The sequence below is a fragment of the Leptinotarsa decemlineata genome, unplaced genomic scaffold (assembly GCF_025532065.1).
Source record: "Leptinotarsa decemlineata unplaced genomic scaffold, Ldec_3_MD MMD2_tig00026307_RagTag_RagTag, whole genome shotgun sequence".
Lineage (NCBI taxonomy): Eukaryota > Metazoa > Arthropoda > Insecta > Coleoptera > Chrysomelidae > Leptinotarsa > Leptinotarsa decemlineata.
The window spans coordinates 16,676,883-16,691,468 of NW_027412681.1; the positions used below are offsets into that span (position 1 = coordinate 16,676,883).

The 14,586-nt window shown below is 34.3% G+C and overlaps 1 protein-coding gene and 1 pseudogene across 1 annotated transcript; one reads left to right on the forward strand and one right to left on the reverse strand.

Moving 5' to 3' along the window:
- Positions 1-6,010: 6,010 nt before the first annotated feature.
- On the reverse strand, positions 6,011-8,095 carry LOC141485102 (uncharacterized; annotated as a pseudogene).
- Positions 8,096-10,071: 1,976 nt separating this feature from the next.
- Positions 10,072-14,368, forward strand: LOC111513087 (splicing regulator SDE2). Its single transcript, XM_023169245.2, has 4 exons — positions 10,072-10,275; positions 10,412-10,638; positions 12,826-13,074; positions 14,088-14,368. The coding sequence occupies exons 1-4, from the start codon at positions 10,183-10,185 to the stop codon at positions 14,293-14,295; spliced, it is 777 nt and encodes a 258-aa protein (XP_023025013.2). The 5' UTR covers positions 10,072-10,182; the 3' UTR covers positions 14,296-14,368.
- The last annotated feature ends 218 nt before the right edge of the window (positions 14,369-14,586 follow it).

Below are 14,586 nucleotides of genomic sequence, written 5' to 3' on the forward strand. Positions count from 1 at the left end.
TTGAAAAAAATAATACAACGTTCTTTATGTTTCTCCAACACCTCAGTCAAATCTAAGTCATAATAGTCCTATTTATCGACTTTGTCGGATTGCCAGTGAATATCTTGTTACAGCAGATTTATTTTTTGACGCAATCTCGATATTCAAAAAAGATATAAATGATACTTTATACAGTGCGAGTCTCTAACATGGAACTAAATCAAAGGTGTTGTTTCTTTCGGAAATATGCTCGGACACGTCGATTAGTATTTTAAAGTGCCCTTATTTTAATGCAACAAAAATTATACAGTGTGTCTTGAATATGAGATATAACGTCATCGATAATTTTTTTTGAACGACAACCCTTTTTTTTTAATGACTTCAACAAGTTGCACATGCCTGCCAAATTTCATTTTTTTACTCCTTGTCCTTTGAAAGATATTCAACATTATCTGAATCAAAAAATGAATTCAAAATCAATAGTCTTCCGTTAACAAGTATTCAAAATGTCCATTTACTAACTGACAATACCCTAAACGTAACTGAAACTCGTTTTGAACATTTCTGATTACTTCGCCAGAAATTAGCCTACACTCTTGTCTTATTCCTTCTTTTAAATCCTCAATATTTTTCGGTTTGGTTTTAAAAACTTTGCTCTTCAAGTAACCCCATAAGAAAAAGTCCAAAGTTGTTGAATCCGGAGACCTAGGTGGCCATTCATAAGGTCCTCTTCTGCCAATCTATCTGCCTGGATATACATCATTCAGATACTCACTCACGGACAGGTCTTGCAAAATGAGAAGGCGCGCCGTCCTGTTGAAACCAGATGTTTCTATTTTGCACGTCAGCTTCTATAGGACAAGGGAACAAAATAGCCAAATTCGGAACTAGGTCCTTCTGCAAGAATTCTAAATATCTTGCTCCAGTAAGATTTTCTTGGAAGAAAATCGGTCCTATAACTCGATCACCAACGATCCCTGCCCAAACATTGACTTTTCTGGATGTTGAGTGTGGCCTTCGCTCATCCAGTGTGGGTTTCTGTCTGCCCAATAACGACAATTTTGACGATTTACCACACCATTCAACAAAAACGTTAATTCGTCAGAAAATATAAGTTTTCTTTATGTACAACATTCCTGTCTAGTAGATCCATCATTTTTTCGCAAAACTGAAGTCTTCTATCTGGATCAGTAAGTTCCTGGAGGATTGTTATTTTATATGGATGAAATTTTGCAGCTACAAGAACTCTTGCCACTGAAGACTGGCTAATTTCGAGTTCCCGAGCTATCTGCCTAGTGGGGACATGGGGATTTTATTCGACAGAGAGAAGAACATTTATTTTGATCTCTTCACTGAGCGCACTCCGACGATGTTCATTTGTTTTTCTTAAATGCCCTTTTTTCCAGAATTCTGAGATACAAGTCAGAATTCTGAGATACAAGTCAGAATTCTGAGATACAAGTCAGAATTCTGAGATACAAGTCAGAATTCTGACTTGCAAGTCAGAATTCTGAGATACAAGTCAGAATTCTGAGATACAAGTCAGAATTCTGACTTGCAACTCAGAATTCTGAGATACAAGTCAGAATTCTGAGATACAAGTCAGAATTCTGACTTGCAAGTCAGAATTCTGAGATTCAAGTCAGAATTCCGACTTGCAACTCAGAATTCTGCGATGAAAGTCAGAATTATACAAATCGAAAAAAATATTTTTGTGTGGCCCTTCAACGCTTTCGTACTTCTTGTGGAATTATCCATCTATAACCCGGTTCTTATTCAAATCATGTACTTCACAATATTTTCCAAATATTAGGTCTTGAACCAAAAAACTATTATTTTCCAAGCAATATCGAGATAATTTCGATAAAGACATTTCGCTGTCGGACTATTGGTCGCGACGGCGAACGTGACTGCCCATGGCCTGCAAACGGTGTCGCGCGAATGGTCACCTCGCTCCCCGCTTTGTCGTTTGCACCGTCGATTCCCGTGGCCAAGGTGTTGCCACAAGATATTTTTTTAACGAGGTAGATTTCTGAAAGGGAGCGGGGTAGAACCGGGGTGGAATCACATTCACATGATGACACCAATCACAGTGACGCATCAACGTATGCCTATGATGTTCTATGATAAAGTTGACGATCGTAATCAAAAATATGTCACATGTCATCGCATCTTAATTTGGGATCGATGTATTTTCAAACCGTTCATCGAAAATATTAGCTTCCATGTTCTTATGACAGTCAATATTGCAGTCCTCAACTTTTTTTCTACATAATTTCAAAGAATTCAGAGCCCATCCTTTAATTCCTCCGCAATACACACTGATTAGTCGCGATCTTTTGTTTGCAGGCATGTTAGTATCTGTTACGAAATTCCACTATTCTTCTGCTTTCCATTACTGCTTGACGTTTGTTTATTATTTTAAATCTAAATCCTAGTTTCTTAATCAGTTCTGAAAAGTTGTCACAGCAGCTCATGTTATGGCCGGAATTATTCAATTTATTCCTTATGATTTCAGTTGTAGGGATCTTATTGATTTTGTAACAGTCGTATATTGTTTTTTCAATGATTTTATTAGAAAAAGATTTAAAGGTTTTGGTAATCACATCGCGTCTTGCGTTCATAAGTTTTGTTTTTGACTATTTTACGTTTAGTTGACAAAGGAGTTTTGGTCAAATCTGATGTTGCTTGTAATAGTTTGTTTCCCTTGAAACCAAACTTGAGATGTAGAATGTAGATTATTATAAACATTGAAACATACTCTCTGTGTATCAATATTCAAATGCATCCGAATCTTATTCACTGGTATCTCTTTTTCGCCTTGTTCATCATCGCTATTGGAATCACTACACTGGAAAAAGTCAGTTACTGAACTGTACACGGCAGCGATAACCAAAGGCCGCATTCAATAATTTCTGTTCCTCACCGTAAGATGATTTCAAATTTGATTTTATGACTCTTCGGCCAATCACAAAACTCGGTTAGTAAAAATCATCCAATATGAAACGCCAAGTCTACAATCCACGTAGATTAGTTTGCTGCCGTTACATTTCTATTTGTTGGTTTTTTTACCTTTAAGACTGTCGACAACTTTAATAGTGCACAATAATGGTTACTTTAACTATACATATAACTACGTGTACATCACAGACTGAGATTGCACATAATATAAACATTTCCACATTTACGTTTGCTCGACATATTGATGTCTCGTCTACACCAAAGCGAATATCTTCAAGTTTGTAATCGTAGTTGATCCATCTACTTGTGCGAGCACCGCAGTTTACGCCAACGTTGCCAAGGGTACTCGGCTCGTGTAACGCGGTAGATACAAATTCAAAATATTTGTTCATTTTTTCAATTTTTATTTTACATTATTTTGCTTTATATCTGAGCGGGGTAGATTTGCTTGAGGGGAGCGAGAGGGTGAAATTAAGTTCAAGAGGGGTAGAACTACCCCTTACGGGGTAGCTGTGGCAACAGTGGGCCAAGCCGTAATATGTGCGCAATAATGCCACCTGGTGTCTCTGCACATTCTCCTCTGTGATGTGGTGGTGCTCCGTCGTGTTGGAAATACTCATATTTTTTTATTAGGCTAAGTGGTAAATTTTCTAGAAACTCAATTAGAGTCCCTGATAAGAAGTCCAAGTATAATTCTCCGATTTTTCAAAAAAGTGGGGGCCAATAATTATCAAGAACACCAAGCCATACGTTAACACCATATCTCTCTTGAAAATTGGTAACTCTATGTAAATATTCACTTTCTTGTCGCCAGTGATAATGTATATTCCTGTTGAACAATCCGTTATTGGTGAATCCTTTTTGCAAATTTCATTATTTTGACGAAATTTTCTAATGAGCCATCTACAAATAACTTTTCTCCTGACTTGATAAGGCTTGAACTTATTTTTCTTTAAAAATTTTCGTACAGACGTAGTGTATATAGCCGAATTATGAGCAATCTCCCTCAGGGACACTTCCTTGTTCTCAATTTTTTTCCAACATATCCTAAATCAAATTAATGCTAGTTCATAGTAGTTAATGCTATCAATATTGTAAATCTTTTTTGAACTCACCTAAAACGCCGATTTCATTATCGCCACCACATTCAGGAACCGTACATTTTCTTTTGGAGGGTTTTTCAAAGGATCCATAATTTCGTAAACAATTTTTGATACGTTGAAAATATCTATGATTAAGTTGTCGTCGTTCAGATATAATTCTCGATACATTGCCAGAGATTTGGTAGCATTTCCCCAAACAGTTCGGATAAACAAAAAGGCATATCCACTTTTTCGTTGGAAAAATTCATGTTTTTCTCTGAAAATTGCTCACCAAATTGAATAACTGTTTTATTTCGTGTTTGACAATTATCAACTTGACATTCACATTCATGTATTTCATGGCTTAGGTACTTCAAAAAAAGAAATTATCGCTTATTATGTTTCTCCTGAATGTCATCTATGACTTTTTTGATACAGTATTTTCATAACTGTTTCGATTTCAGTAACATTCGGAAATTCTAGCTATTAATACAAAAATGATAGAATATTGATTAAAGAAAAACGTCAAGAAATACATATGTTGTAATATATCAATGAATGTGTAATTACAATTACTACAAAAATGTATAAAAAATATACAGGTCCGCATAAAAATTTATATATTGATGATGAGTTTCAATGAACGAAACGTTACATTGGAAAATGGGTTGAACAAGATTATGTAAACATGAAATGAAGCAAAATGTTTCTCTGTCATTTTTAGATATGGAAATGGAGGCTGTAGAGCAAAAAAATAAAAATCTGTCATTTTCAGTTTCTTGCAAATATCTCAGAAAAGGTTAGTGATTTTGTCGATCTGAGAATACATCGATCACGATTTCAACACTATATGTACGACATACTCCATGTAGAAGCTAAGGGATAGAAGTTGAACCTGCTGGAGTCTGGGAATTAATAAGGGGAAACGTTCGAGTTCCCTGCTAAACGACCAACAGTATAGGTTGACCACTCACGATTGTTAAACATTTTTTCATAATACCAATAAGTTTGTTCAGTCACAAATTTGTCTGTTATTTTCCAATAACTGAAAGTATAATTAGTTTACGAAGTCTACTTGCTATCTCCTTCACTACTAACAGTACCTAGCAGTACCTTCTGATGTTATGTTTAAGATTTGTAGCCCAGTTTGTAATATTTATTTGTACCGAGCAAGCTTCGCTGTTAGCGAAACGCGTCTATTGAGATAAAACTATTTTTGCAAGTTGTGTATTTAGCATCATGGATTTTCATTAAGTAACGGGTCAGTCCATTCGTATTAGTGAATATAAAGCCGGGTCCAGACTATGTCACAAATCATGATATTAACAAAGTTATACAACAAATGTGCTATACAACTTTGTTATATAACTTGTTATAAAATAGCAGACATCCAGACTATATAACAAAATAAAACTAAACAAAAGTGCTCATCTGGAAGCAGTGGCATCTGTAGTATTGAAAATGACCTTAAACGTAGAGGATGTCATTTTGGCAGCAGCAGCTTGCGTGATTTTATGTAGGCGACGAGTGAAATCTTTACGGAGATATTGGGTACGGCCACTGTTGAGAGCTAGAGGAACATATAGTGGAACAACTCTTTTGAAAGATCTAGCAATGGATAACATAGACCCATTGACAGGGGACATTAAATGTGGTGGTAGTTTTAAAAATTTCCTAAGGATGACAAGTTCTGATTTCGAATACCTGATAAATCAAATCGGCCATAAAGTAGGCAAAAAAGACACGACATTTCGAGATGCAATACCAGTAAAAGAAAGATTGGCGGTTACGTTGAGATTCTTAGCAAGTGGAGATTCCTACCAAAGTGTGAGCTATTTATTCAAATTTTCTAAGCAGAGTATTTCGAATATTGTACCAGAAGTGTGCGACGCTCTCATCAACTGTTTAAGCGACAAAATGAAAGTAAGTACATAGGATTTTTTAAACCTCTTTATTCATTCAATTGAAAATAGAACAGATCAGGACATTTATAAATTCAGAAGCATTTGTGTGAAGTTTAATTCCTTCCCACTCATGTCTTCTGAGCCTGCGTATGATTGAGTATCATTGTCAGTTTGAATTGGTGAAGTAGCGGATATATTTGTGGCGTACGTCATGGTAGATGACCCAGGTCTATTATATGATTGAGTGTCAGTGTCCATTGTTATTGGTGAAAGTGGAGTAGATGCAGGTGTATCGGACTCCGGAGTGGTAAATGGCTGAGGTGTATTCGAAGGTATGTCTGCTATCTCCGCTCGGTAGAGAGCAATATTTATTTCATATTTCGCGAGGACCAGAATCGACTTGCTTTTGAGATTCCGCAAGATCCCGGCTACATATTCACCGTACACATCGAAATCATCTAGTTTTTTCACGTTACGGGATATTTGTTTCATTACCGCGTAAGCTTTTTCAGATTTCGCACCTAAAATTCTTCTGTTGATACCTTTTGTGGTAGCAATGGTTTTTGTCACAGTTTTTTCTTGACATTTTTCTGTATCACGTTGCACTTCTGGATGTGACTCTGGTTGCCATTCTTCCTACAAGATAAAAAAAACTGTAAAGCATTTTTTTAGGTGCCTAAATATCAAGAAGAATGGCTACAGATTGCAGACGATTTCAACCAGATGTGGAATTACCCTCACTGTTGTGGTAGTATGGATGGAAAACACATATGTTTACAAGCTCCACGGAACAGTGGAAGAGTCTATTTCAAATTACAAGGGATTTTTCAGCATAGTGCTTTTAGCTATAGTTGACGCTAACTATTTTATTTTTACTTATGTAAATGTGGGTTGCAAAGGACGTTTGTCTGATGGCGAAGTATATGATAACACAACATTTGAACAGCTACTTGAAACATCTTCCTTGAATCTCTCACAAATGAAAGTATTACCGGGAAGAACATCACCATCACCGTTCGTATTTCTAGGTGATGAGGCATTTGCTTTGCAACCGCATATTATGACACCCTTCCCAGGTACTCAACAGAAAGGTTCACAGGGGCGAATTTAAAATTACAGACATAGTAGAGCTAGGCGTGTAGTCGAAAATTCATTTGGAATTTTATCTGTCGTATTCAGGGTGTTACAAAAACCAATGCTTCTTGAGCCCGAAAGAGCAGAAAAGATAGTTTTAGGATGCTGTTATCTCCACAATTTTCTTAGGCAAGGTCAGTCATCTTCATCCTACTGTTCACCAGGTACCTTAGATTAAAAAGACACGTTTACCGCGGAACTAAGACCAGGTACAAGGAGAGTCGAAGGTCAGCCAAATGGGACCTTGCTAAGACTCATGAGAATTCCTAGAAAACCCAGTGTGCTAGGCAAGGAAATACGAGAAGAATTTTCTTCGTTCTTTACCAGTGAGGAAGGAAAAGTGCCGTGGCAGAATAATTACTGACTTCAAATTGAAAATTAAGTTAAAATGTCGGATACTTACCTCTCGACTTACCTCTGCTGTTTTGTTGTCACTTTGTTCGGGAGATAGAGCACCTTTAGTGAAATGTTGTGGCTCATTTTTGTCTTTTAAGAATAAAAGCATTTTGAAAAAATCCATTTTGTTTTATACGGAGCATCAGCTCCATCGCCACTCTTCCCTTTTTTCAACTCCCGCTGGAACTGCCCAATAAGCATACGCATTTTTTTTAACTTCAATCGGATTTGTTTTCAATTCTGCCTCTAGTTCAGTCCACGCGTCGTGTTTTTTATTCCTGTTTTTGAAATCTAAGAGGGTAGGATCCCTTAAAACACGTTGCTTGCGAAATAACTCGATCAAATGAGTAGTGAGTTCTTTCGACCATTCCATCGCGTAAAAACAGAATGTGCAATGCGAGAGTTCGGGCAATACTAAATTCAATCGCCGATGCGCTGGCTGGCTGGCGCTGCAGTAAATGTTCAATAACACAAGTGTGGACAAGTTGCGGCGTGTTATATAACTTTCTTTGATCTTTACCGACACCCAACGGATAACATAAAATTTGCTGTATAGCAAGAAAAATGTAGTATAACATTGTGTTACATAACTTTTTCACTTGAATGTATCTAACAAGTTATATAACTTTGCTATATAACATGTTTTTTTACATAGTCTGGACCCGGCTTAACAGATCTCAAAAGCTCCAAACAAAAGTATTACTTATACTCTAGCTAGAAAAAATATATATATATATATATATATATATATATATATATATATATATATATATATATATATATATATATATATATAATTATATAATTATAGATATATTTATGATTTTTATATAAATAAAGTAATGCTGAAAGAGCAGTTAAGTAAGTGACAACACTGTGAAAATATTTAATCAGCTTTCAAAATTATTTTTTTATGTTGTACGTGTTTCTAGTATATAATATCATGAATATGGTACCAAGAAACTTTCTTCGAGAGTGAATAAAATCGGCAGCTAACCAAACAGAAATTAATTCCAGACCAAAAGTCCATGAACTACATGAAACAATTTTCTCAGAAGATGCTGAGAAATTTGAACAAGTTCTAGTATAACATTGTCTCACGAACTCGAAAAATTAACCACAAATCTATCCAACTCAGCAGTTTAACTATCCAAGCAGTTTAACTTCAAATTATTCACAACGCTGGTCCATTGATGGGGAGAATCATCGCATCCGTGATTACTCGGAAGAAAACAGCAGCGGCGAACATATCAACAGCTACAACAAACTTAGACCAGTGATACATACATTCTACAGTCAAAACCTTTGGGGTCAATGTGTTGAAAAATATTGACAAAACCTGTTTCATGAACAGTGTAATCCAATGTTTATCAAACACGAGATGGTAACTAGAATATCTAAAGTATGTAGGGTACTTTAATGAAAGCGTTCGCAGAAGTTATGAAGTAATTGTGGTTGGTTACAAAATTATTCTGATAGAGTTGTGAACACACTCTCCTTAAAAAGCCAGATTCACAGTTTTGCCCCTTGGTTCATGGGTCACGCGCATCAAGACACCCAGGAGTTCCTTCGTTATCTTTTAGAAAGTTTACATGATGACGTTAATGTAATTAATGAGAAACCTAATCTGATCTCAACGGAAATTGATGAAGCACAAGAGTCATGGTTGAAATATTTGAAAATAAATAACTCTAATATTGTAGGTAATTTCGATGGACAATTAAAATCCACGATGAAATGCACTCACTGTGTGGAAACTCATCAGTAACCTTTCATCCTTTCTGGGATTTGTCTCTCCCCATATCACAAAGAACTGACCAATTGAGTTCATCACAATGCTTGAAATTCTTCACTTTGGATGGACATGAAAAACCAACGTGTTCGAGTTGCAAGAAAAGTAGAACATGGACAAAGTCTCTATCAATCCTTAAGTTTTCCCGTATTTAAGTAATTCATTTCAAAAGATTATCTGTAACGGACAGATTCAAAAGCAAGTTAAATTTTGCCATCGAGTTTACTCTAGATGGATTAGAATGAGCAATTATGTACCGGACAATATGGCTTCTTGTCGCTGTAATCATAGGCACTTTCGAATCACAAGTGTCACCATTATCGCTTGTGAGTTCAGAGACGTACACCCTCTTTTTTGAAAAGGTGAAAACGACTTCACTTAAGTTCTTTTAATGTTTGAAATGTCATTTATTACTTGGTAATTTTGTAAGTAAAATGAACCATAAGTATATATGTATTTTTTTGACTTGGTCACTATACGATTGCCATTAGGATCAATTGTAGAATGTGTCGCTGGTGATGGTATTTGCCATTTTAAGTTTTATTTGCAGTTTGTTCACTGATGCAATCCGAAAGCAGTTGCATGTAACAATCAAGGTTTCAACTGACACTGATGGCAAATAAATATAGTAATTAACTAATAAATTAATGTGCTATAAGGTAAATGTAGATATGCCTCCGGCGGGCCCTTTGATACTTTGAAAATCCATTACTTTCTATTACTATTTCGGCCCGTATGCAACACTCGTACGAATACTAATTTCAGAAACGGCAACATTGGAGCATAACATTTTTGAATATACATATAACGTCAAACCACAGAACACTGTGGTCAAACGTCAGTAATCAATGTCTGTGTATAATGTAAACATAGTAGAATCACGTAAACATATCCGTTTATTTTATTCCTATTAATATTTCCAATTGTTTTCGAAATGAAACTTCACTTTAGTGGTTATCATCTAGCGGTTACAGTTTCGAGTCAGTTGACCGTTTTAAAATTGAAACAACAATTAGAAGCTGAACATGTAAGTAACAATAAAGTTGTATGCCAGATTTGCATTCAACCTACAAATTAAAAGATATCTCTATAACAAAATACCTAAAAGGAATAATATTAATCCTAGTGTCATTCAATTTTTACATACAACTTGCATTTTTTAGAATCTCCAATCTGACCACTATTACCTCACTTCAAATGGTAAAATCCTACATAATGATCATATTCTTAATGAGCAACCCGTTCATATTGTACCGAGAGTGTTGGGTGGAAAGGGTGGATTTGGATCTATGCTTCGAGCAATTGGTGCCCAAATTGAAAAAACTACTAACCGAGAAGCTTGTAGAGACCTGAGTGGAAGACGCTTAAGAGACATAAATGAAGAACAACGGTAAGTTTGTTTATTCGTCATCACACTCGGTGCTGGTAGAAAGAAATCAAGAACAAAAGAAATATAGAGGTTACATAAATTTGGCAATGATTTGAAGTCAATTTAAGAGAGATAGCACTGCAGTCAGTAGAAGTAGAAAATTCTTTCTTCATAGCTTACAAGTTTCAATTCTCATGTTTTTCAAAGTTTTCTTCCTCTTGAAGTTTATATTTTTTCACACATAATTGACGAATATTCTAGAACTGTTGGGTTTCTTATTCTGATAAAAAAAATAACAAATTGGTTCAAGAGACTGAACAAACTTGTTGTCGAGTATGGTGTAAAAGATATTGCTTCTCAACATCTTCAGAACTTTCAATAATATGTTCAATACATGATAATTCATATATAAATATTGGTCAGTCAAACTCTCAGGCTATGAATTGCATGTTGAAAGATAAGATCTCTTTAATCTTTAGCTCACAAAATTTTCAACATCTGAGAGTTGTCATTCGTAAAGGAGTTGATAGAAAAACTGATTTCAAACATTCGACTATTATAACTTGAATGCTGAATTCAGATGGGGAGAGAAACTTGGGTGTACTTTTTCATAGAGAACTTTATAATGAACAAAAAAGGTAACAACTTGTTTCATCATATCATTGGTAGTTTTTAAGGTATTGATAATGTTTTCAACGCCTTGGCATCAAAAAAGACTACGTGGTTTTGTGTCGACTTCTCGTGGGTTGTTTTGCCTAATATGTCAGAAGTAAAAATCCAGAAAAATCTCTCAGAAAATTATGTACATATTTATTTTTACAATTTTTACAATGTTTAGAACATACATATGAATATTTATTTATTTTTTGCACTGTTAAATCCACTCTCCTCGAAACATGTATCCATTTCTTACATCTAACCTCATTAATATGAGGTTTTATAAATGGTATAAAAAACACGTTTTCTTCCAGATATCAATTATCCGACATACGATTCGCAAAACAGCAATGCTTTGTTGGCATTATACTAGCACAAAATAATTTTTTATATCAGATTTATATTTTTTAATAATAAATTATTATAACGTAAATAACACTATTTTACATGTGAATAGTTTATGTTTGTTCCTACTACTAGTGCTGCCTCTCGTGACACGTTCGCTGCACTATTCTCAAGAAAAAGGCTCATTGGGAAGAAAGGTTTTGGCTTTCTACTTCTCCATTTTTATACATGAAGTATCTGAGATATCATGTTTTTTCTCATTCATATAATTTATTCATTCCATTTCCCTATTGTGCATTCACTCTTTTTAGCAAGGTAGCTGAAGAATTCACCTAGGAAGTATTCTACTTTTTCAAGTTTCATGCTTCTTCACAATAAGTAATTATGATAAAAGAAAGAGAGTTTGTTATTATCAAGGTATTTATCACATATTCAAATTCTCCCTGTAACCCAAGAGTATTGAAACATGTTTGCCACAAGCATGGTGATTGAGAAGTGATACCCAATTTCTTCATAGTACAGTACAAGATATTATTCTCTTTTCATTTGGAATCACATTTTAGAGCGCTTGATAAAAATGACTTGACAATAAAAAGCTTCATTTCAAGTATAGATTAAATTAGATATTATTTTTTAGATTCTGAAAATATATATAGCTTGTCAAATGTAGAAAGATATTTTTGAATTCCGTTATGGTCCCGCTGACTAGGTGTGCGTTTGTTAAAAGAAAATGACAAAGAGTAGGGAGAATTCTCAAATCTCTTCCTAGATTTGACAAACTGTAAATATGTTTCTAATTTATAAAAACACTAATGTAAAAAAAAATTGTTTTAAAAACGTTTGTTTTCGTTGTTGTCATGCTGTTATCAACAACATCAATTCAACTTTATTAAACACTTGTCCAAAAATGTTAGGCTTTCTCTATTAGTTAGGCAGCAATACATTATACAATAAAATATTAACTTTTGAACTATTTTCATCAACAACATCAATTCAACTGTATTACTGTTTTTGTGGGATTGTTAAGCAACTTTGTCAGTACTTCTGAAAAGTTTGCATTGGCAAAATATTGAAGAGCACTCATTCAAATGTTTGAGGTCACCATTTTTTAATTACCATTCCCAAAAAAAATGTTCAATCATAATTTTTCAAATTATTTCTTAGATATTGAATCAGTAACTGATTGTTTTTTCTTTATTTTTGCAGGCTAAAAAATTGGATCAATAATCAAGCTGAAAGAGAGAAAGAAGCAGCAGAAAGAAAAAAGAAAAAGCTGGAAAGATTGTGTGAAAAACCTAAACATGAATTCAAAGATGACGCTTATGATAAAGAAAGATCAGCTCTTCCTGAAATGATTGAAGATGCAGTACTTCAAGGTCTTCAAGTCTCAACTTCATCAAAAAGAAAATGTGATGACGAGGAGAAAGTTGTTAAGAAGAAAAAAACAAAGTTGTGGTATGTTATTACAATTTGCATGAGTATTTCAAAATAACAGTAAAGGCGATTATAAGAATGTCTATCATTAAAAAAATGATGCATATCCGCACTCTAAATCATTCCTTATCTGGTTATTTTTTGGCTGGACAAAAGCAAAGCCATAAACTTTCGAGTCCACGTGTCAGAATGGTTTCAAATGAAGCCTATCATTACGATCCATCTTTCCACTTATTCTGTGGAAATGAAATAGCAGGGATTGAACAATTTCTTTTGAAAAATTTGATCTTATCTTGATCTAAACTTTGTCATCAAATTGTAACCTGTTCAGCAAAAGCCCACATGAAAGCTGCTTAGACCAGTTTACTTCTACTTCAAAACATTGGAGACCTCAACTCATCCAAGGAGCTCGAGGTGTGAAGTTAGTCAATACAAGGGTGAAACGTGTCCTCCGAATATGGGCATTGCTTTGTTTATTAATTTATTGGTAAAGAATCATATGCCAAATGAGCACCTAATGGTTTAGCTTCTCTGCAAAATGAAGAGAAATGACTAATATTTAAAAAAAAATCATTATTCTCATTCTGAATACAAATTCTGTGAATTGTGATGTCTTTTGATAATTTAATACATCTTGCCTCGTGCCTCCAAGGTGAGAGGAGTGGTCCCTAGTAATGATATGGGCATGTTCTTCAGATATATTGAAGCTTGACAGAAAGGTTTGGAATGCAAAATATTTTTTGGATTTGAAAAATAATAAGTCAGAATACATAACAATTTTCAATACTTATACAAGTATCACAATAAAATATCTATATTTATATACTCAACAGAATGGTAAAAACCTCACAAACTTTAGAATTTGAACTATATTACCATTAACAAAAAAAATATTGAGCATTCATTTTCGTTCAACTTGTAAAAACTGTGTCAACTTTAACAATAAAGTCATTGAGGAAAATATAAAAGCAAAAAAAGAGTAGTCTTTATATTCTACCTTTATATCACATACACATTTTAATTATCTCTTACAGGATTGATGAAGAACTAGAGGACCTCTCTGATGATGACTCTGAAGAAGAAGAAAATAAAAATGAAACAACAAACGAAGATGCTGCAGTGAGTAACATTGACGAAGAAAAAAAAAACACTGATACTGCTGAAAAAAATGACGAAAACATAAATGAATTAGTTGATAAGAAATCTAATGACCTGAATAAGCAGACAGACAAAAAAACTTGATCCAAAATGTATTTATGACAAAAAGAAATTATTCTGTATTTATTTGTAATTAAAAATTTCGTATTCACTAACATATCTAATATTGTGAGACTTTGGTCTCACAATATTTTTTTGTTTTTCTCATATGATGTGTGTGTCTTGTCCTAAATGTATGTCTGTGATGTAACTATCTCTCTGGAAATCCAGTTTTAATTGAACCGGACCCATTCTATATCAGAGAATATTCCCATCTGCTCAACTCAAGTTGCAATAAATTGCCTGATTAGGTATCACAATATTTTACAGCTACTT